At 35.9% G+C, this 22,941-nt stretch overlaps 1 protein-coding gene across 3 annotated transcripts in view; it reads left to right on the top strand.

Annotated features, from left to right (window-relative positions):
* CNTLN (centlein) overlaps window positions 1-20,430 on the top strand; it is a 201,953-nt gene extending 181,523 nt beyond the window's left edge. For all 3 annotated transcript variants that reach the window (XM_085326231.1, XM_085326230.1, XM_085326229.1), the window contains 3 exons: window positions 10,970-11,167; window positions 12,088-12,165; window positions 19,680-20,430. In XM_085326231.1, coding sequence (XP_085182357.1) covers window positions 10,970-11,167; window positions 12,088-12,165; window positions 19,680-19,781 — 378 coding nt within the window. In that variant the 3' untranslated portion in view covers window positions 19,782-20,430. The remainder of the gene's footprint in view (window positions 1-10,969; window positions 11,168-12,087; window positions 12,166-19,679) is intronic.
* Window positions 20,431-22,941: the final 2,511 nt, after the last annotated feature.

Here is a 22,941-nt window from a genome sequence, read left to right as displayed (position 1 = left end):
CCACTTTACTTTTACCTTTTGAACACCTAGAGCACCACAGAGGGAGCAGGGCTGAGCCACATTTTAATGGTGGCAGGCTGAAGATGTTGGAGTTGCCCTTTTCAATAACAGTGCTATTTGAAAATACCATGTGAAACTAGTCTTTGGGGGGGGGGGGGRGGGGAAGAACCTCATTGATAATGACTCATCACTTGTGCCTTAAAAATTCCTTATTTTGGCAAATTCCTATTATTTGCTGTCACGGTTTCTTGGATTGTTCCTGTGCTATCGAAGATGGAACATTGCCAGGAAACAAATGTTAGAGGTGATATGTAGTTGTATGGGGAGGTTGAAGTATTTGAAAACCATTCTGTGGCTTTTTAATTAGCTCCTTTCTGAGAATGGAGCAACACATGTACTGCTATTGCAGTACCTCCAGCTGAAGATTCTGTTCTTTGGATGAAAGCAAATCCTTGCAGTGGACTCTCAGAATTCTCCGGATAAGAAATAGACTAGTTCTGCTGCTGAATATATTTCTCTTCTCAAACCCAAGGAAATCAGTTTCCTTGGCAGCAATATTCATCTGATTTCTTTTGGTCCCAGGATATGTAGAATATAATTTTTATATGGGCACCTATGTTTCTTCATTTAAAGACAAAGTTGAGCACTGTAAGTAACTGTAAATTTTTCAGATGGACTAAAATGGAACTAGAGTTTGCTGTGCAGATGAGAAGTGATTCATTTGGAAAATTTTACACAATTTTATATGAACCAGGCCCATTCAGAAGTGTTTGACCATAGATGTCTTCATCAAGTTACAGGGATATCTTGCAAATAACAGGTAGCATATCACTTATGTAAATCAAAACTGTCAGTTTTGCTTTGGAAGCAGATGCCTTTCACATGACTTTAAGTTGGTAGGAAATGTTCCCCAGTGGAACCTTTAGAAGCCAGAACATATGTATATTTCATTTATTACAGTCCAAACTGTTACCACATAACATAGAAAACAATAACCAGAATGATTATTTTGTATTTTAGGGAGTAGATGATGATCCTGCCAATCTGTGTTCAGTCAGAGTCAGCAAAATATTTGGCTACAGGAAAGTGTTCTAGTTTGAAATTCAGTATTTTTATCTGCAGACTACACACCTTCAAGAGAAGGTGTCTTATGTGCAAAACAAAACTTGTGTAATTGAAAAATCTCACAATTAAGAAACCAGGCACTTCCTGCTTTTTTCAATATTCATGTACTTTAGGGAAAAAAAGAGAACCACAGCTTTTATTAAGAAATACCAGCCATTCTTGGTTCTGAGACGAAATTGGTGATAAATTAAGCTAATCTCCATCAGGATTACTCTGCAGCTGGGATTTAGGCAAATTGAATCAGAGGCCTGAATAGTGACAGTGAATATCTATTAGACTGTAAACAGAATAATAGGCCCTRTGAATTTTAATGAATGAAGTGAATGGCTGAACTCTTACAGTTTACAGAAAGCATATGGTTAGTGATGCATGCAGTGTGCCAGGAACTGCATATAATGTAGATGTCTTAATGGATAGAATCTTGATTACTAAAAATGAAGAATAAACAGAAGGCTTTTGGAGTTTTTTCTTACTCCTCTTTTTCTTTACTTTTTATCTGTAGAATACCATTTCACTTTGTTTTCTATGACTGTAATAGAAACAGATGATAGAGCTTTAAATGTTTTGAATATTATTCATTATTTTATATCCCCGACTGTATTAATATAGATAAATTAATTTAAGTGATCGAACCTATGTAATCAATTTGCAAGGTGTGTCGGCTTTGTGTAACTGCACATACAGGTCTCATGCAAAGTTTAGGTGCAAGTCTGACTCACATAGGTATTTTCTTGACGTTAGTGCTAATTTCATTTTTGTCATGGTACCTAGGAACCATCCTTTACACCTTATTCCCTTATATCCTGTAATGGTAGACACTATGCAAACATCCAGCAAACTAGAGTTGAACACAAAACTGGTGTCCCAGAATTGAACTAACTTTCTATTCTGCCTCAAGACAGGTTTAAAATTCATCTGAGTTTTTCTGAGAATCAAAYTGCCACAGGCTCAGCTGGGAGCTGCTGGGAGTCCATTGCAGTGCAGACCCCAAAAGGGTATAGATCTGCCTGTATTCCTTTAAATGGCTTGGAGAGGCTGCTCTTTAAAGATGATATTCAGCTCTGTGCGTAATCTGGAGACTTAGAAGAAAGTGTGGTCTAAAGATAACAGCCAATTTAGCGTCTGAAAAATACAAGGAGTGATGGCAATCAGAAAAGAGGGTAACGGGAAGACTTGAGGGACAGAGGAATGAATGCAACTGATCCATTCTTCAACCGATAGTGAAGCTCTGAGCTTCAACTGATAGCGAAGACTTCCTGGGGAAGTGCTAGGAAAAAATAGCAAAACTTGGAAAGGAGGAGAAAGGTCTCCAGTAGTGATTTGAAGGTTCATGTAGAAATAGTTGTTCAATATATGTTGATAAGATTACTAAAAGATGAAGCTGAAGCAGAGAGAAGAGAAAGCACCAAAAGACTTTGTGAAATCTCCACAGTACTTCAGCAGGGTGTAGGCACGGGGGATCCTCCTAAAGGACGTGCTGAAAGAGCTATGATGAGGTGGCAAGAGACTGAGGTGAGTGGAATCATGAAAGCCAGTAAATGACAATATTTAAGAAAAACATAGTTGAAAAGAGGCCAGGTGATTTATGGAATGTTTTTTTTAAGAGGGATAAGGATTACCAGAACTGACCTCTTAAATTAGGATTCACATATGTGTTTGTTTCAGATGTGCCATAGTCTTAGGGTATTTGGGTTAGATTTGCTGTGCTTTGTATATGTTTCTTCAGAAAGATAGCTCTGGCACTGAACTGAATACCAGGAAATCTTTGTCACTGAGCAGCTATCTGACTTTGAGAGTTTTGCTTCATCTATTTTTTTGTTCTATTTATTCATTGTTTGCCTTGTCTGATATAGCTGTGCTGACTTTATCTACCCTAACTCTTCAGATAATATGTTCTCCGAGATGCAGGCCATCTCTTCATACATGTGTGTGAAGCTGTATTCTCAGTCAGGGCCTGTTCTTCTGTATAAATAAATAACTGTAATATATGATGTTTGATAGAAATGATGCTAGTTTTCCTGACACCTGTGTAAATCAGATGTAATTCCATTGAAACCAAAGAATTTACAGCAGGAAAAAAGATCATGTAAATGAGGTGAGACTTAAATGCTAAAGTAAATAGGATTTTAAATTATTATTATTACCCATTTCACATAAATATAATCTAAGAAACCAATATATTTTGACAGAAATATTCTGCCTGTCATCTCCTACTGATTATACATATTTCAGCTCATTCTATACTGTAGAGAAAACTATTTTTTCCTTTAAGAGATCACAAAACGTAGTAATTGTGTTGAAAATTTGCAACAGTACAATAGAAACTATGATATATTTGCTGGGGGGGTTGTTTCTTTTTTTGTTCTGTTTTTTTTGGTTGGTTGGTATTTTTTTAGGTTATAAGTCTGTAAACATTGGGGTGTACAACTTAGGTTTTTGACCTTAGAGTAGGAAAGATGCAACTCTAAAGCTGCAATGAGACCTAATATCAAATATCCCTCATGTCAGTAAATATCTGATGTATATTCCACAAGTGAGGTGCTTGTTCAATACAACAAGAGAGCTTCATTTTACCCAAAGCTTTGTGATTAAGAATGCTGTGAAAAGAGACAGTTTTAACACAAGATTTCAGGCATAGGGTAAGCAGTCATAAAGGGTGAATTAGAAAAGAAAAAGAAAGAAAAAGTTGACCAATAATGAAAAAAAAAAGATAATTTTGGATGACAAAGGAAACTTTGAAACACGTGAATATACTCCTAGTTGAATATTATGTGCATCTCTACGTAAACATAAGTTATGTTGTAATTCACAAGTATAGGTCCATTCCTGCATCTTTAAATGTGCTTTGTTTTGTAAACAATTGAAAATTAAAAATTGATTTTTCTATTAAATATATAAATAAACTGAACTCTAGGAACGCAACATGATGTAGTCGATTTCTTGTTCTTATTAAGGTTAAAGATATGCCAAAATATTTTTACTCTTCTGCCCTGTAGTTTTCTACACCTTGCATTGGTTAATAAATCATAGTCAAAAGAATATATTCAATTTTGTATTGAAAATAATTTTAAAGAATTCATTTGTTTTCAGTGGATTTGAATCAATGAAGAATAGTATTCAGGGAGAGGATGTAAAATGGGATAGACAGCCATGAAACTTTGGAGAAAGGTGGAGAAATACAGTATATGAAGTTGCCAGCTAAATGGCAACTTTCTCTGTCCTCTTCTCTTAATGCAAAGCAGCAGTAGCACATCTTAAACGAGCATAATTATACTAATTCAAATCTAATCTGAGATCAGAATCAGAGCATGAAATATTATACACTACCGTTTCTCATTTTTGTCATCGTACATTAATACTCTTCTTATTACTTTAAATGATCTTGGGATATGCAGTTTTCTAGAACAGGAAATTAAGTTTTGTGTTCAAATACTGATATCCTGAGGTCCCTTTCTGTTTGTGTTATGTTGAGAGCTTTGTCAGGAAAGCTGAGTGGATTTAGCTATAATAGTTGAAAAACAATACTGCCCTTTTATTTTTCAGAGGTTATTACGAAAATTGGGTTTGGGATATAACTGAATTTGCCTTCTTGAGTTCACAGTCCATCGTCTGTAACTCAGAGCCGTGAAGAAGGCAGTGTTGTGCTAGGATGCTGGACTGTGAACTAGAGACCTTGTAGCTTTTGCTGCAAAGGTAGAAAAGGCTGGTAATACTTTTAACAACCTTAGCTAATTTTTCAGAGCTTGTCTGTTACATCTTTATTTATAGTTCTGTGTGTTCAGATTTGCTTCTGGTAATGAATATGGGAAATCTTGTAGATACAACTGCAGTATGACATCATTTTGCATATACATGTAGAATTTCTCAATATTTAAAATGGAATTCTTAACAAGTCTTCAGATAGGACATTGCTTCCAGACACTAGGTGCTTTCATCTTCCGCTGATCTCTCTAAAGCTGTGAGCACTATTCTCATTGCTAATCAACATAAAATTGGTTTGTTTTCTTTTTTAAATTATATACATCAGTCTGATACTTAGCTTTTCTAGATACATTTCTCCCTTTCAGCTGTTTATTAAATTAGCCTTTGAAACTTTGAAGCTCTGTTAATTTTTAGATAATGTTGTCATCCTGATATAAAAGGATTTTATTGTTTATTGTTATTTATGTTTTATTTGATTTTAAATGCATTCTACAGCTTGAAAATATGCTTACTTTTCCATCAAGATTGAATGGCTATCTTAACTTCTGCAAATATCTACAAATAAATCTGAGAGCTGAACTACCTAGTTGAAAATATGTTTGTTCAGAAATGTTAGAACTAGAGCAAAAATTGACAGAAGTCATGCTGAAGCTTGGTAAATAATGCCAGTGGAGAGCAGAGCACGTTGTAAATGTGACCTGCGTGACATTGGCAGAAGAGTGTTTGTGCCACTTTTAATATCTTGAAATGGCATTCGAGGTTGTTGCTAAACATTGAAGCTGTTAGTTGGAGGAAGCTCAGGTTGGTCTTTATACTCTCTGCACTTTTTCACTCTTCTTTGAGGGTTTCTGGTGGAGTCCCTGAAATCACATGTGATCTCTGGGGACTATAAGCTGACCTGAGGCTAACTCATCTCCCTGGGTCAGAACATTGCATGTTACAGCCCTTGCCTAGACAAATCTGTTGTAGTGGTCTATCCTGTCTTTTTTTCCCATCTGCACTCTTGACACTTCTTAACGAAAAAAAAAAAGAAAAAAAAAAAAAAAGAAGAAGCCTAGAAAGTATATTTGTTTGAGTGAAAGGGATAGTTGAGCTTAAATGGTAAAAAAACAATGGCTATAGAAATTTTTATTACCTATGACTTTACAGAAGTCCATACTGTGAAATCAATTTAAACATTAGTAGTGTATTTTGACCGTCATAGAGAGGCAGTAGGATCCAAATAATCATACTTGCATTGAAGAAACTGGAATGCTTGTGTATGCTGTATGTATGTATGCATACAGTGTATGATATCATCTCTTTGTGTGAGTTTATACATTCATCCTGTGTTTTGTCTCCTTGATGGTAAGCTATTTGGGGTGCTTATGCACACTCACATTTTACAGTGCCAGGATGTAACCTAATCTTGGAGCAGCAAATATTAGTGTACTACATAAGCGGAGAAGTTCTTTAATCTGCCAGATTCAGATTGTTTTCCACAGGCAACTGTTACACCTTCACAATACTCTTGTTCTGCTAAGAAACTAACCTGTCTCATAAAATATTTCCCATTTCAGTTTTGGTGTAATAGTATAGGTCACAGCCTTACAACATTCCAGTCTATAAGATACATGAATTTCTAAATACACAATAATTGTAGCTAGAGATATTTTCGTAATGAGAAATACAGAAATAAAATATAATGTAGTGTGAATGTTGGGATTAATTTATATACATATTGTAAAATAGCTTTGACAAGGAGAGGCCTCTGTGATTGGAGTCTGAAATTTAACTGTTTCAAAAAGTTAGTACAAAAGTAACTTTCATTGTTATTTTTTACTAAAATTGCCAGAAAAGGAATGTGCCCAAGTTGTTACTATTACAGTTGAGATTTCAAGAGTAGAACAATTCTGTACATTATTCCTATTGTACAAAGCATGGTAAAGCTTACAGTATACAGTATTCTTATTGCATAAGTAATGTGAGCCATGACTTCTGCTGTGAGGTCTCCACAGGCACTCAATTGTAACTATAAATAGCTACAGAGCTGGCATCAGGTTTGTCCTGGGACTATTAAGCCTTATTACACTACAGAAAATAACAATAGAATGTGTAAATTAACATGATAATTATGAGAATAATTTTAGGCATTGATTTGGTTAAGTGGCATTTTGGGCCATTGGATCAGCTTGCATCACATCCAAGATCAACTAATGTCAAAGCTATTTGGGATATAAGGAAAGTTAAAACACTAACCCTATTAATAGTGAGTCTGCAGAGTCTGTGTATCACTACAGTTTCTTGGGGTGTTTAAATACGATCTTTTAAAGAAAAAAAAACCCTTTACCTTTACAGATATAAAAGCTGGCAAAAGATATATTGTTAAAAAATGTTCATTTGCTGAGGTCAAGGTTGAAAAATACTACCTCAAGAGTAACATTTTCACTTATGAAAATTCAGTAACRAGGCTTATAAGAGAGATTTTAGAACTCATAGTTATATAAACAAATGGAGTTTGCAGATAATGCAACAATTATTATTGACTAAAGAGAGATRGTTATTTTAAGCTTGCTTTTTATGATTTTAAGCTTATTTTGTTATTGCTGGACCAGTACCAATTGCATTGATACACTGTAGTTTTCACAAATTAATCAGGGATTCCTATTCTTGTTGTCTGGTGGAAACTAAGTGTGTCTCACAGGATTAAATCTTGACAGTTAACATCTAAGCTGTGAAAATGACTTTAGCAACAAAATACCCTCTAAATTTCACACAAAAGAAAACAAAAATAAGATCAAGTACTAGTATTACTGGTACTGATAAAGTTTTTCTTTAATCAAAACACAAAATAGGGAATTTGGGTGCTCAACTTGAATGTCGATAAGGTAGCCTGCTTTTTCATATGTGCTAAAAGCCTGTGCTTTAGGGTATTAATACAGCTAAAGGAAAGAGCAATTGAAATTTAAGTTCCATATGCTATTGATATCCTGTGATTATGTATAATGTACATATTTGCATATCAGAAGCTGTTGGTTTTGATTTTCTCTTTCCTTATTTTTTTATTTAAATTTCTCTTCCATTTTTCTTTTGGCTTGCTAGTGTGGTTTCTCCAGGTTTTTTCTTGTACTTTCCTTTCTGGTAATCTGAACTAATAGATCAAGAAGAGCAGAGTCACAGTTTCTGGGTTCTGCTGATGCCACTGACTTTTTAGTTAACCATGAGCTAGTTTTGGAGTTTATGTCTACTTAACTTTTTTTTTTTAATAATAAGTCTTACCATAAGAATATTGTCTCGCAGTGTTTATATTGTTTGAGATGTTCAAGTCCATGTTTCACATTGTTTATCACAATGCTTCTTGTTTGTCTTTGCTTGGATATTTATCATTATTTGTGGTCTTTCCATTTGGCTTTTCAATTCATTTTCTTTTATTTTGATTCTTTAATTTACATTTCTTCTTTATACCAGCATAGCAGTGGGCACTTCCTGGCTGTATTATCTGTGTCTGACAGAGTTCTCATTACTTGTAAAACTTTGGAAGCTTTAGTTTGATTGGAAAAGGAGAACTGAGCTTATTTTACCATTGTTAAATATATCTATATATTTTTAAGTACACAATAAAATGTTGCAGGAGCCAACTTGCTGTTAGACCATTTCAAATGCTAGAGAAACCTGTTGTAATGCATCTGTAATTTTCTCACTGCTTGTGTTGCACTTTCCTATTTGGGGTTCTCTGTCCTCTTAGTTTGTTTCTTTCTGTAAGCTTGATCCAAGTTTCTTAGTTCACTGCCCATAACATTTCAAGTCTCTCCTCCCTGCTTAGCCTACTCACAGGAGGGTCTACGTACAAGATATACTGCTGGAAATGCTACAAAAGGGGAAATCTACTCTTGAGTAAAGAAACTGGATGAATTTCATTGTACCTCCTCTCCTCAAATTTGTTTTAGGGTAATTTTGTTTCTAATAATTAATTTTTAGCTAATATGGCAAAATATTAAATTGGAAAAGTCATATAAAATAAATAGATCTTGGAATCAGAAGAATGTGTTCTGATTGTTTTAAAATGTATCAGCAAATGCTCTTTAATGACTGTGTTTTGAATACACTAGAGGCTGTAGAGTACTTTACCCCAAATGCCAATAAACAGGCTTCATATTTCTGCAGTCAATTTCTATGACGTGAAGACGTTGTGCAGCAAAAAATGTTCAGGAATTTATCAACTACTGATGAGAGATTGTTTAATAAAATGTGCCCTACATATGATGATCGAAAGAAAATTTTATTCTCTCATTTTAAACTCAGCCAAGGTGTTTGTGTTGACAGCTGCAGTTCTGCTTGACTCATGCAAGTTGAATACACTAGAAGGATCTTCTGGCATTGAGTTACTGTTCTGGTCTCTCTAACAAACAGTTTTAAAATAATATCATCTCAATCTGATTTTACAAACTGTTTGTATCAAGCTTGCATAAGTATTAAAATAACCTCAATAATAAAACCAATGGTTTATACTAATTCTTTGTGTTACTTAACTAAATCAGAAAATTTTAGATATGGGAGAATTAGGAACTTGAATTTTCAGTATTTTTGTTACACAATTTGGCTCAAGTTCAGCTGTGGAAGGTACTATTCAGTATTTGTGTCGTGTTGGGGAACAAAACAAGAAATCTTGCTTGGATTCCACTCAGTCTTTTGGAAACAATCTCTTAGGTCATTCACGTTAACAAGATATTTTTTACAGGATGTTTCCTACTGTTTCTTTTGTTCTACTTTTCAATAAACTAAGGAGAGTGGGCTCACCTCTGTTGGGTTCTTTATCTCCCTTTCATTATCAGCATATTTTTTTGTCTGGTGATCTCTCTATTTTTAGCTTTTCCTGTTTTTTTTTTTTTTTTTTTTTTTTTTTTTTTTTTTTTTTTTTTTTTTTTTTTTTTTTTTTTACGATTCCTAAATTTCAGTAGTCCCTTTTTACCACCCCACATTACTCTTCTCCTTTCTTATTGCTTAATATGTTAAAATAGTTGTACTTTTCAGACCATAGCAGTAAGTTTTCTTGTAATGACTTTCTTCTGTTTTTCTTTTCTTTCTTTTTTTTTTAATCTGTGAGTGTCTTTCTGGCTTAGGAGTGTATACCATCTTACAGAAATGATCACCAGAAAAATTTCCTTTATTATTACTATTATTTTTATTAGTGACTAGCAATAGTAGTAATGATAATAAAGGTAGTGCTGTTAATGCAGCATTGGACCTTCTATCAAGCTCTTGTTTTTCCTCAAAGCTAATGAAGCGTCTTCAACAGCAGAAATGAGAGATAAAATTGAGGCTTCTCTTGGCACTCACGGCTTTCAGACCTTTTCAAAGCCATGGCTAAGGACGCATTGCTGCAGTGGTTCTGCTTTGGTGCCAGTTCCTCTTTAGCAGCCTCTGCTTGTATCTGTTAAAAACATTGACTTAATCTGCTGACAGCACCGCAGCAAAGAAGCTGCCTGCCACGGCCTTGGGCATCAGCCGGCTGCAGGTGAGCTACAGCGGTCCCTGTTAGGCCTGGAGTAGTAATAATACGGTGGATCTGTGTGCTGTAAATTTATGCTGTTTATCACCACTACTGTGACGATTTAGACTGTAGAACGGATTTAGGAAGGAATCAATAGTCAGGAGAATTTGAACTATCTTGCCTTGGTCAGAACCAAAATCTCCAGTTGTGAGCAGAGGGTTATACGGTGTTTCTTCATGCACTGAGGTATGAGTAAGCTTAAAAAGGATCTCTGTTTGAATACAGTAAGACCTTTCACTTTYGAAGTTATTTCTAGAACATCTTCGGCAGGCTGAATCATGAAAGAATTTTAATTGATTTTGTGGAAGCTGTTTTGTTTTATTAATGATGGCATTTTGAATATGGTTATTTTGTTAAGAGCATATGGAAAAATATTTGTACGAATGTTTGACACCATTGTATGATTTAACAGATTTAATCCAATTGGGATTAACTCATACTTTGTTTTCCAAATAGTGTGTTCTTTCTTGTTACAAAATGAATCATATTCAACGGATAATATGTAGGAACAGTTCTTTCCTAAAGGAGTTTAGTTAAAGTGATATTATTTTTTGCATAGTGCTTGCACGTTAAGAAAATCAGAATTGAGTATTTTCTGCTTGCRTCTTCCAGGCTCTGACCAGAGAGTTACAGCACAGCGTACAAGAGCTGAGAACAAAAATCAAACAGGCAAAAAAAATGGGAGAAGTGCGAACATGCAAAAAAGGTCTTTCCCAAGAGTGTGTTCAGCGAGCCCAGTCCTTGGCAGCATCTATCCTTAATGTTTCAAAAACTGATCTTGAGGAGATGTTAGAAGTAGAAGATGATGAGGTAAGTTACTTTAAGAGATCTTTAGTAAAAAAGGGCCAGATCAGAAGGTGGTATAAATTTCCACGTTAGAGGCAAGAAATTGCCCATTAAAGATTGAAAACTGATTGTACAGCATCCGCCACAAAGAGAACAGAATGGTTGGGTTTAGATATATAGGACAGATTAGCGACTAATRAGGGGGCAAGCCTTCAGGCATGCATAAATATAATATCAATATACTGATACGGTATTTGAAAATTCTTGGTAATTTCCTTTTTTCATGAGGCCATTTGATAGAATTACACATTTTAAAAAGACTTTTGCATTAATGAAAACAACATTAGAATGTATTTTGCTGTGCCAGATTGGTTCTGTTGATGCTTACTTTCTGAATTGTTGTACCCATTAAAAGTATTTGTAGCAGACAGATAGTTTCTAGGCGAGCCCTTTGACAGAATTTTTCTATGTTTACCTTATTGTCAAAAGAATATCTATATCCTGTATCTTTTTAAAACTAGTTTTATGAATGTGTGCATAAAACATGCGTATATTCAAGTATAAACAGAAAACAAATACAGCTGATGAATTTGCAATACACAAATTTTAGATACATAATCCATTTATCACTGTGTAGGCTCAGGAACCTTTAACTTGAAGTTGTAAAATTTGCACATAGATGCATTCATCAAACATATACCAATATATTCATGTGAAAAGAACAGGCCATGCAAGTTTCTAGGGACACGCACAAATAAGGATAGGTTTATAAATTTAACAGAGCTCTCTCATTCTGTAGATACAGTTTCATTTTCCAAGCATAGTCCCCACTTCCATATGCTGTTTATTTTATGGATATAAAGTTACATGTGCCCTTTATTGTTCATTATGTTCCTATCAGGCGGTGTCAAAATACTGCATCTCTTCTATTTTCCTATTTTTAGGAAACAACAAAGACAAAAATGGAATCTGAAAAAGATAAAGAATGGCTGCACTATATACAGAAGCTTCTTGAAGCACAGGTGCTAAATTTATATCTTCCCTTAATGAATTATAACCTTCTAATCTGAATAGCTAAGTGCTTTAAGGTTGCAATTAATCCATTGCCTTTGTAATTATGCTGACATTGATGAGCCTAACTATACAGTGATAAGACAACGTAAGATCCTTCTTTTATAGCATTTCTTTATTTCTCTTGAAATAAGAATTACTGGACAGGACCGAAGAGATGTTAATGTAAGATTTGTGGTAGCTAACTTAACAGCTGAAAACAATATCTGGAAAAAAATTGGCACAGATCTTGGCAAATGTGTTAATTAAATTATTGAGACAATCTGTAATGCTTGCTAGAGTGAAAAGGATCTGTTCTCTCATACCTCTTAGGAAGAAGAGATTTTTTTATTATGTGCCTTTAAAGTTAGTATTTGATATGGACACCTGAGGAGTTCATGGGTTTCAGTGACCTTTTACTGTGGACCTGTTTCCAGTCAATTCATGTTTTCCTCATAGCCAGACAGCTGTTTATTATCGTGTCTTCCCGCATTCTCTACAATATTTTCTACTGAGACCTCGAGCAGCTTGTTAGTGGGAAGTAAATATTGATTTGGCATCCTGTCAATGCAGAAGGAATGAAAAAATTTCCACCAGAGGCCCCTCAAACATTTTCCTATCGACATTTTCTGGGCAGAGAGGAAAGCTGCATAGAGGATGACAAGGCTGAGACTAGCAGAAATCCCTGAGGGGTCCATTCAGACTGCCGCTGTGACCTGTGTGATACTTTTTCTTCTCTTTCAAGTCTTTTTTTTAATACACACATGGTCCATTGGGATGCTCCCCTCTTGTAAGTGATCAAGGGCAGTTTATTGGCAGGTGAGAGCCCTGCTTTTCTAGCCATAGTCAGCTTTTGTTTGGACATCACTGACAACACACACTGACTCTTGAAACTTTTCCGTTATATTTTAGTTGTCTCCTTTATTCAGATGATGTGTGGCTGATGTTTGAAATGAAATAAAATTTGTTTTCATAAATCAAATATTTCTAATGCATATTCAGTAGCATGGGTCCATTAGCTATGTAGTTCATTTCTATTAAGAATGTGAATGATTGAAAATATTTTGAAAKCCATTTCAAGGGAACAATCACTTTCAGGTTGAAATACTTTATCATTAATAGATCTTCTGTCTAGATTGTGTCCTATGACCAGATTTTAAAGTAATGACAGTTTTTTCCTCTTTCATTATCAAAACTTACTACCATTAAGACTGCTTAATTGCTGCAATGGAGGAGGTGGAAATTTCAGTTTGCTTTTATTGGCTTTCTCAGAAATGCTGTCATTTTTATTTAAATATCTCTTAGTGCTGCATGCAACACAGAAGTAATAACAGACAGTTCTATTCAGTGAATTCCCTTCATTTTAATAGATTTTAAAAGATCAATATTAATTATGAGATTTGGTACATATTATAGACTCCAAAGGAAGAATCAGATTCACAGAATATGACCAAAAATTCCTGTTCTTCTCTTGTTCTTCAGCAGATCATTAAAAAATCCTAAGCAGAATGTTATCATTCCTCTTCATCTCATAAGAGTCTTATCTAGAGAGACAGTGAAAGACGTGAGGGTAATTCTCGGGAAGCTAACTATCTTTAGAACCACAAATGGGTATTAGTTCTTSTAAGGAGCATCCAGCTCTGCTTTCTACTTCTGTCCATGCTAAATCGTATGGATGGAAATTTCTGTGATATCCAGGACTGTATTTGGAAGCAGCTCATGGAAGATTTCTCTACCCTTTAAAAGGTTGATTGTAGGTTCCTTTAGTAGTTTTCCCATCAGAAATACTATAAATTAGAGTTTATTGTGAAGTACAAGATTTTTGTTAGGACTTTCCTCAAAATAGACTCGACTTAGTGGTACTGGTTGGCAAATCGTGTACCCATTTGCACCTTGAACAAAGATACAGACTTGCTCTTTTCCATTATTCTGAGAAATTATTCAGTTGAAAATTGYATCAGATCACTTAATATTACAGTTTGATATAGTGTCTTTTTGTGCCATTGAGCCAGGACTTTGGAAGATAATTGCCCAGCAGTATTGATTTAATTGCCTAGGTTTATTTGTGGACTCCTAATTATTGACTGGAGGTAAATTTAATGGAGAAACCTTTATGAACACTGGGAAACTGCTGCTGTTGCTGTTATACATAATGAACTGCATCATATCCCTTTAGATCATTCTTCAAGCTAATTTTATTCCACTGTGACAGTATGATAACATTTAAAATATCATAGATATTTTATTTTTATTACTGACATACGCCATTTTACTGCTGCATTAGAATTTGGGGGGGGGGGACAAAGGGAAGCACTAGTTGCTTTTTACTGTCATTTTAAAGATTCCCCTAGAGTGTAATCATAAGCTATAGCACACCTCTGGTTTACACTTTATCTGTACCATTATTTTCTGTCCTCTTATGACATGAAAGAATGCAATTTCTGTCAGCTTTACAAAAATATTAATATTTCAATGATTAATATTTTTGCATTCATGAGACTCACAAGCTCCAGTCAGAATTTGTCTCCTTATTCTACCAACACATGTGACAGAAACTGTGCAAGTGCTGAGAAGCTAACAATCAGATAAAGGCATCTCTGCTTCAAGATGTTACTATGTAAATACCAGTCATTTAATCTAAAAGTACAGTCAGATTCTGAATTCTACAGCACTGGTAAAAATCACGTACTGTCTTATCCTACATCTCAAATGTTGACCAACAAGTGTTTTTTGCAGCTGTCTTTTATATTCATGCACTAACACCCAATGATGAAAATGATGTCACACAGTATAAATATGAAATATCTCAATAACGTACCTTAGGATGAAAGGTAAGAAGTTTTCTTGCCTATGAGGAATCTGTATGTAGAGAGACTTCACAGCAGTGCCTGTGGGTATCTACATTATATCTCTGCATAGAGGTATCTTGTGCGCCTGCACAGAGACACCAGACTGATTACACATTAGTGAYTGGGCATAGGAGAGAAAAGCTGGCAGATGTATCACACCGTAGGCCATCACATTCTTAGGATTTCATGGTATTTGGGGAAAGGAGGGCACAGGTATGTTTGTCGCCATAGGTGTAGGTGTGTTTACAGCTTGCAAAGCGTGGAGTGAGGTCTCTACCTGCTCCCTCCTGCACATCTCCTGGGTGTATATGTCTTTTTATTTGAACCAGGCTCAATATTGTAACAACTGTCTTTTTATAGTCATCAGAAACCTGAAGTCATCAGTCACCCAGAAACCAAGGCCTTCATTCATTGTGACTGACTATAGGAATGCTGTCTCTGAACAACCAGTTGATAATTTTGTATACAAGTACAGCATGTTGGCCCCAATCCAGCTTACTGCCTACAGTCACTGAGAACTATTTTCTTAATAAAATACAGATCATCTGTCTCAGTTTTCCAGGCATTATACCAAATGACAGCATTGATTTTAGCATATCTCTTATCAGGTACACAGCAGCACATGTCTTCTCTTCCTCCTCATGTACTCCTAGGGATATCACATCTCACATAAACGAAACCGCCTAATAAAGCCTTTCCTCTCATGACCTCCTTATTAATATACAAATCATATTCCAGTGGTGAAAACATCCAGAAAAATTCCCTCCCCTGTTCTCCAGGCTGTCTATAAGTATGTATATACTCCATCTCCAAAACACAGGTTTGCAATAGGATATTCAGTCTTCATCAGTACGGATTTTCCACAACCCCCTTTTAGGATTTACACAGGCTTCTCGATTTAGATTGCCTCTGGTCTCATCAGGGAACATACATGAACAGCCATGGTTCGTTTCCTTTCAGATTTCCTCAGTTAGGACTCACTTGCTTTCCTCTGCTTAGTCTCTCTGCAACCTGCCTCTTATTTCCCTTTTCTCTGAACAAATCTCTTCGTTGTCTATCTCCTTCATGCACACAGGCAGGAACGTGCATACTCACAACTGTCATCATCACCATGTGTTTCTAGTACTTGCATCTTAAAAACTGGCACCAGCATAGTCTGAGCCAGTGATACCAGACTGATACCAAACATCAGACTGTAACAATGATTTTATTGTCATTGCAAGGATAAATTGCATTCTGCATGTTGACAATTCATGGTGATAAAAATCTATGTTTTATCTGCACAGAAATGGAAGCATTTCATCATTTGTCCTAGACTGAGTAAAAGGAGAAATTAGCTTGAGTACTCAGGATAGGAATACACCCACACATTCACACACAAGCACATATATATTTATGTACACATATGTGTATTTACAGCTACACAAAGTAAAATGGACAAAGAATAATAACAAAGTAAGTGAAGAATTGCTGGTGTACTTTTTTTAAAAAGAGCTTTGGGTGTACTCTATAGTGAAATTGAGAGTTTTTGATCATTTTAATGAGAGTTTCTTTAGTTTTTTTCAGATAATTCTTTGTGGTTCACCTAATACCATTTGAGGCTTGTCTGGATAGATTTGTCATGCAAAAGAGCTATACCGCTGATCTCTGTGGGGAAATTTAGATAAAGTGTAACCAATAATTTCTATATCCAGAAGTTAAATACCTTTATTTCTACATTAACATATATCTAACTCATTAAATGAATCTGTGAAGCAGAGTCTGAGTATATAGCACTCCATGAGAGGGAATACCACATCTCATAAGAGTAACAGCAATATTCCCTTGCATTCATTATGAGTCCTTAAACTGGCGGATCAGAAAGTATATATTTATGCATGTGTGCTAGGTGAAATTTGGTAATATTCAGTAAGGTTGATAAATATTGCTAGTTTAATTTTTACAGAAAGGATTTCTGAAAGATGCATACTCAAGGTCAGAATATATCTGTGAGAGAAGTAAAAGTAACCAACAGAATACTTGACTATTTTGGACTGTATTACCTTCCAATTATCCATACACCAAGATAGCTGTCTATATTGATCAGATGTGTAAGAAATATTTCAATAGTCTCTCCTTATGCTTACAAGTACCGAAGAAGAAATCTAATTATCATAAAGCTAAAAGAAACAAACAAATATATAAAAATCTGTAAATCCAGATGTCTTTTATTTTCTCAGGTTGTCTACATTTACACAAATCAATTAAATATTACTTCTCTTAAAACATACCATAATGTTCTGATTAAGCACTGCTGTCATTGTTAATGCTTAGTGTTCAGATGAATTGGTTGTGGCCCAGATCAGTGGAAACCACTTGAAGGAAATACCATTCTGTATTAAAATACAGAATTATCAGCGGTATAAATAAGTTTTCGCTCCTTCAGTGTGTGCTTAGCACACACTGAACTCCCAAAGCCTTCCCAAGCATATGGCAGGCTTGGAACCTGGGGTGAATGTTTCAGAGGAGAGAGATCTTCAACGTTCGTGAAGTCCTGAGAAGAAATGCAGGAAGAATTTTCCCAGGATAGTTACAGATCCGTCATTAAAAGTAAATCTGACAGGCTTCTGTTAAAGATGAAGACTGTGGAAATCATCCATTTCCGGGTGTCTGTACGTAAAGAAAACCAGATAAAACTGTACAGCACTTTATCTGAAAATGTCAAATATGAAATGATGACATAATGTTCAACTTTCCAATGCTCTTGATTTAAATGTATGTTTTAAATGGAAAGACTTCTTTAAGGATCACTTTGCTATGACATGCAAGCCACAGAGAGTAGTGAAAAGCAAGTAAAATATAGCTAGGATGATATGAACTAGAGACATCAATAAGAAACATTCATCTCAGGCAGAAAAGTAAGGAGGTAAAATGTATCAAAAATGAATGTAGTCAAGCTAGGGAAGAAGAATTAAAGACTTTGAAATTGTGGTAAAGCGTTCTTGTAAAAAACAGGCTTGGGCAATGAGGGAGAACAATTAGAGTGAACAGGATGCTGGGGTCAGTATTTTTACAGCACAGTAGCAAGTAAGTGTCACAGAATTATTATGTCTTATGTTACTGTGGATAGATTTGCACTTGGTGGTTTGTGCACCTCTATTCCCTAATAGCATTCAGAAGGCGGCTGACAGGTAGCTGACTAGTTCAGAAAATTCTTTTCATAGACCGAAGGTGTATCTGACAGATGGAGATACGGCTGGCCAGCAAGTGCCAGCCCTTCCAAAACCCCTTTCCTGCAGAAATGAGTAACGCTGCTTATTATCAACCCTTTTCCATAACTGGAAAGTGACTGTTGAGCAGAATGCAGCATTGCCTTATGTCCCATTATAGTCAATTTATGATAAATGTTCAGTATTAGAAGGATTTTTCTTGCTATCATTTAAGATTTTTTTTCCTGGCTTGTTAATAGTTATAAATATCCATATATAGATTTCCATCTGGATATCAGTTCTCACATTACACTAGTATTTTTATTTGATGTACTTTTACATCCTTTTAAAATCTGTTTTATATTTTTTGGTTTGTGTTTATAGAAAAGAGGCAGTATTCTGTCCAGTACAAGAGTATTACAGATTATTCTTTAAGGTGGAAAGGAAGAAGGAAAAATGAAAATCAGTTCTAGATACAAAAGCATTACCTTAACTACAGTTGGGCAAACCAGAGAAAACTTGTGATTTGCCTGCTCCACTAATTGATAGATTTTACCTGATTTATTCCTGGCGACCTTATTAGGATAAAATTCTCTCTCATCCTAGTAAAAGCTGTTACTTTTACAGTGAGACTGAGCCCTCTTCACCACTAATTTCACCAGGAATTCAAGAGAGCTGACAGCGCTCTCTGCAGCTGACGGAATCTGCCCAGAAGCGAGCTAAAACTGCTGGGCTTTCCTCCAGCACCATATTGTCCACTCTTGGCAGAATAACGATAAACAGTGTTAAGTGGCATCTCTAAAAGCACATTCCAACATCAGTATGCTCATACACCAAAACTGTGAAACAAAACCTGGTTTAAGTATTAAAATAATTAAAACAACATACCACATCTCTTCCTTTGAAGACTCGGGTTGTAAGGAGACGTAAGAGATTTGCACTTTTCTCTATAACTCTGTAAATACAAATTGTTGCCATCATGGGGGTTATTTTTTGTTTGTTTGCAAGTTCAGTACAAGGCAGTTGCCACAACATAGAGAGCTGCACTGGTAGTTCTTATCCCCCTGAGATCAGTGAATGCATGTACATACACTACCATTTTTGCATGACATAGAGATGACTGAACCTCGTATTGATCAACTGATACTGAAAATAAATGACAGAGGTGCTGGTACTGCAGTTTACATCATTAACATGGTCAGTAAACCATGGATTGTTCAATACGGCGTTTATCTTTTTTTCATTTTACTCTAGTCTTTTATCATTTTTATGATAGAGAGCAAAGTTTCAGACACCAACCAGGCAGATCAGYTTTAAAGATCAGATGTGTGCATGTGTGGTAGCTGTCAGAAATAAGTGAAGTCTAATGGCTTAAAGATACTTAATAAATGTTTTTCACCTGAAGAAAATGAAGTTCAGTGATAGTTTTTCTTACTGTTTCTTTTTCAGTTTCCTTTTGCCTCATATTTAATGGATGCCATCCTGGAAAAGTTAAATGAGAAGAAGAAACTGATAGAAGAGTACAGCGCTCTCATGAAGCACACTGTGTGATATTGCTAGGATGTATGCCTGCCAAGTGTGACTGAAAAATTTGTGCTGTTTCCTGAGTTCTTTCCTCTTCACATAAAGAAATATTAGTAGGCATATTCAGTACATAAGTGGAAACTGTGAACCAATTAATTGTTGAACAAGAGGAATTAATTACATTCCTATTTAGAAAGGAAAGAATATACTGTTTGATTGCTCAAGGCAAAAATTACTGCGAATCAATGCAAAGTTAAAAATGGTTTTCCTTTATGTGCATTAACAGTGAACATCAGTGCAAGCTTTGCAGAGACAGAATGTTTTTGATATGGCCAACACAGGTCTGAACGGTTCAGTAAGTACAGAAAACAGCAAAGTAACTCCTACTTGYACCAGTCAGAACAATAGAGCTAGGATTTATAGAGGAACTGGTAATTTCATTGAGATTTTGAATACCTTACTTCTTTTGGCTTCTTTTTAAATCCAGCTTTATTATATATGCTAAATAAAATTGTATATTCTTTTTATACTGAGAAAATATGAGCAGTGAAAGCAAATGATTCAGAGTAGAGTAACAATCTTGGGAAAAGCTGTATTTTTCTTTTAGTAGAGTGTATTCGGTGCCCAGTATTTAATTGTATTTAAGAGATTTAATACAATAAAGTTGTTTCCAGTAGTGCTGGGAGTCTCAGTTCTTTCTGAACTAACACTATACTGCAGGCCCTCGCTTTGTTTGGGGAGGAGTTTTGGTCTGCTTTCAAGAGGTCTCTGTATCCTAATATCTCTCAAGAGTTCTCTGACAGTACTAATACATAACTGCTTCTTCTTTACATCTTCAATCTTAACAGTTCATATTCCTCAGGCCCAACCTACCTCAAAAAAGGAAAGATTCAGGTTCTTGAGTTCAGGTAGCAGTACTAATTGCCTCTTACATATGGCACTTCGTCCATGGATTTCAAGGTGCTTTACAAGGATATTAATATCATTATTGGTTGGAGAATCAAAGGCAAGATGCAGTTGGCCTATGATCATTCAAAAGAAGCGTGAAAAACAATCAAAGTTTTCTTCAGTGAGTTCAGTTGTTTTCCTAGGATGTCACCCTGCTTCTCTTAGTTTACAGAATTCACTATTGCATGTCTCAAAGAAAAGGAAGAGGAAGGGAGAACATCACTAAACTTCTGCTTAGTTACACCTGATGGCAACAGGGACGTGAGAGAAATGCTAATTTTTTATTGGAATTACAGGAAATCATGCAAACATATGCTACCTGCATCTGTAAACTAAGATGTGCAACTAGCCCATTCTAAACCCTATCTAAGGGAAGARGTGTCTTTGGAAGTGATCAACCACTGATTTCCAATTCAAGAAATACAGGTCATCATATGAAACTATCAGGTTATTGAAGCAAGCAAAAGGAAGCCATTTCTGTGGAAAGAGAATTGAGCTGTGGAACTCCTTGCCTTAGAGTGTTAGTTAAACTAAATATTTACATGGGCTCATAGCAAGGCCAGTAAAATTATGGAAGATAAATCCAAGAAAGTACATGGAAATCATGTTTTCATGATTTTCAATGTTTCCAACAAAAAGCATTTGCAAATTAAATTATTTGCAAATATAATAAGATATATAGCTGGGCAGTGGAAATAAGTTCAGTAGCTCTTTGAGGAGCCCTTTTATCATTTCATTTTTCTGGGAGACCTTACTGAAAGTCTGGAACTCCCTTGACATGAGGAAAGAGCAGGGAACATCAGCTAATTCACATGGAAACCCAATAACTTTTTAAGACAAGCTGCCAGATTAGTACCATTTTTCACAACTTAACTGCCTTCTTTTCTGGCCCTGCAAAGTTTTGCAATTTCTTTGAGGTACCTGAATGTGGAAAAATCTCTTTTCCTGGGCCAATAATCACACAAAAGTGGTGACTGCTGTAGAACCAAACAATTCTCTATTTCATGTGAAGAGAGAGATAAAAATGCAAGCCTTAAAACTCTGCCTTTTTTTGCTATTTAAATCTGGAATTACAAAATTCAGATCATTTCTCTCCTACTGCTATACTCAGAGAAGTCATTCTATACAAGCTTTGTGTGCCAGCAAATGTGCAAAATTAACTGTTGCCAAATTTGTTTTCTGAGTCCATCAACAGCATCCAATCTCGTTTTGGCTGGTGCTTTGCTACCAAAGCAAATGTGTTGAAATCGGAGGAAGAGTTCTTTTGCTATGTTTCATTTACCACTGATTTAGAGAAGATTCTTAAATCATGTATTTTAAGAAATAGTTTAAAAAGACCTACCACTAGTACCAATATCTTGGTAGTCTGGCTCCTATGAAATGTAATTTAAAAAAATATAACAAAAAGCTCATTTTGAAAATAGGAGCACTCAGATTAAGCAATGCCTCCCTTTGAATTATGATGTGTTTGGTATTTCTTTCATGCTGTTTATTATTTCCTTGCGTTGCTGATTTGCTGGAGACCAAATCGGTCTCCAGCCTCCAGGAGCATCAGGCTGGGGAACAGGGCTTGGATTATCATTTCCTGGCTCACTCATGCAATGAAAATGCTGGATCAGCTCCTTCGGGTCGAGACGGAGGCAACAGCCTGGGAAGTCAGTGCTTTCTGTGCTGTGCCTCTGAGGAGCTGTCCCAACGGGAAAGACTGTGGAAGGGCATTGGTGAAATGGCCCTAGCCTTCAACCTCCAGCTGTCTCRCCTCCTTATAAGCGACGTAGCAGGCGCTACTGCTAAAGGGGTCAGCTAGCAAGAACATTTCTGATGGTGGGACAGGCTTACCCCCTTTTCTCCTACTTTCCTGCAGACATTGGCCTCTGAGAAAGGCAGCCACAAGTGGGCACCACTGAAGGCTGCAGCAAATGTAAGGAGCGACTGACARCTGCTAAGGAAAAGAGAGCAAAGGCACATGCCCCCGGCCTCTGGAAGAAGGGAAAACTTGAAGTAAAAAGGGAAGGCTGTGGATTTCTGCTGTCCCACCTTGAAGCATGGATTCCTTCCGACTGGAGTTTAAGTAACAAGCATGACCCTGCTGGGAAGGGCTGTCTCCCTGCTGCAGTGGTGGTGGAAACAGCTACGCTTTCTTTTAGCTGATCAGCGTCATTCCTCTCCCTACCACATACACATAAATTCCAAATTTAAAACCAGTTTTTTCATTGTAGCAGGCAAAAAGTTAATTACA

The sequence above is a fragment of the Rhea americana genome, unplaced genomic scaffold (assembly GCF_003343005.1).
Source record: "Rhea americana isolate MKP2758 unplaced genomic scaffold, rheAme1 scaffold_129, whole genome shotgun sequence".
In the NCBI taxonomy this organism is placed as follows: domain Eukaryota; kingdom Metazoa; phylum Chordata; class Aves; order Rheiformes; family Rheidae; genus Rhea; species Rhea americana.
The sequence above is the reverse complement of the archived record's forward strand: the minus strand, read 5'-3'. Positions and strand labels throughout refer to the sequence as shown.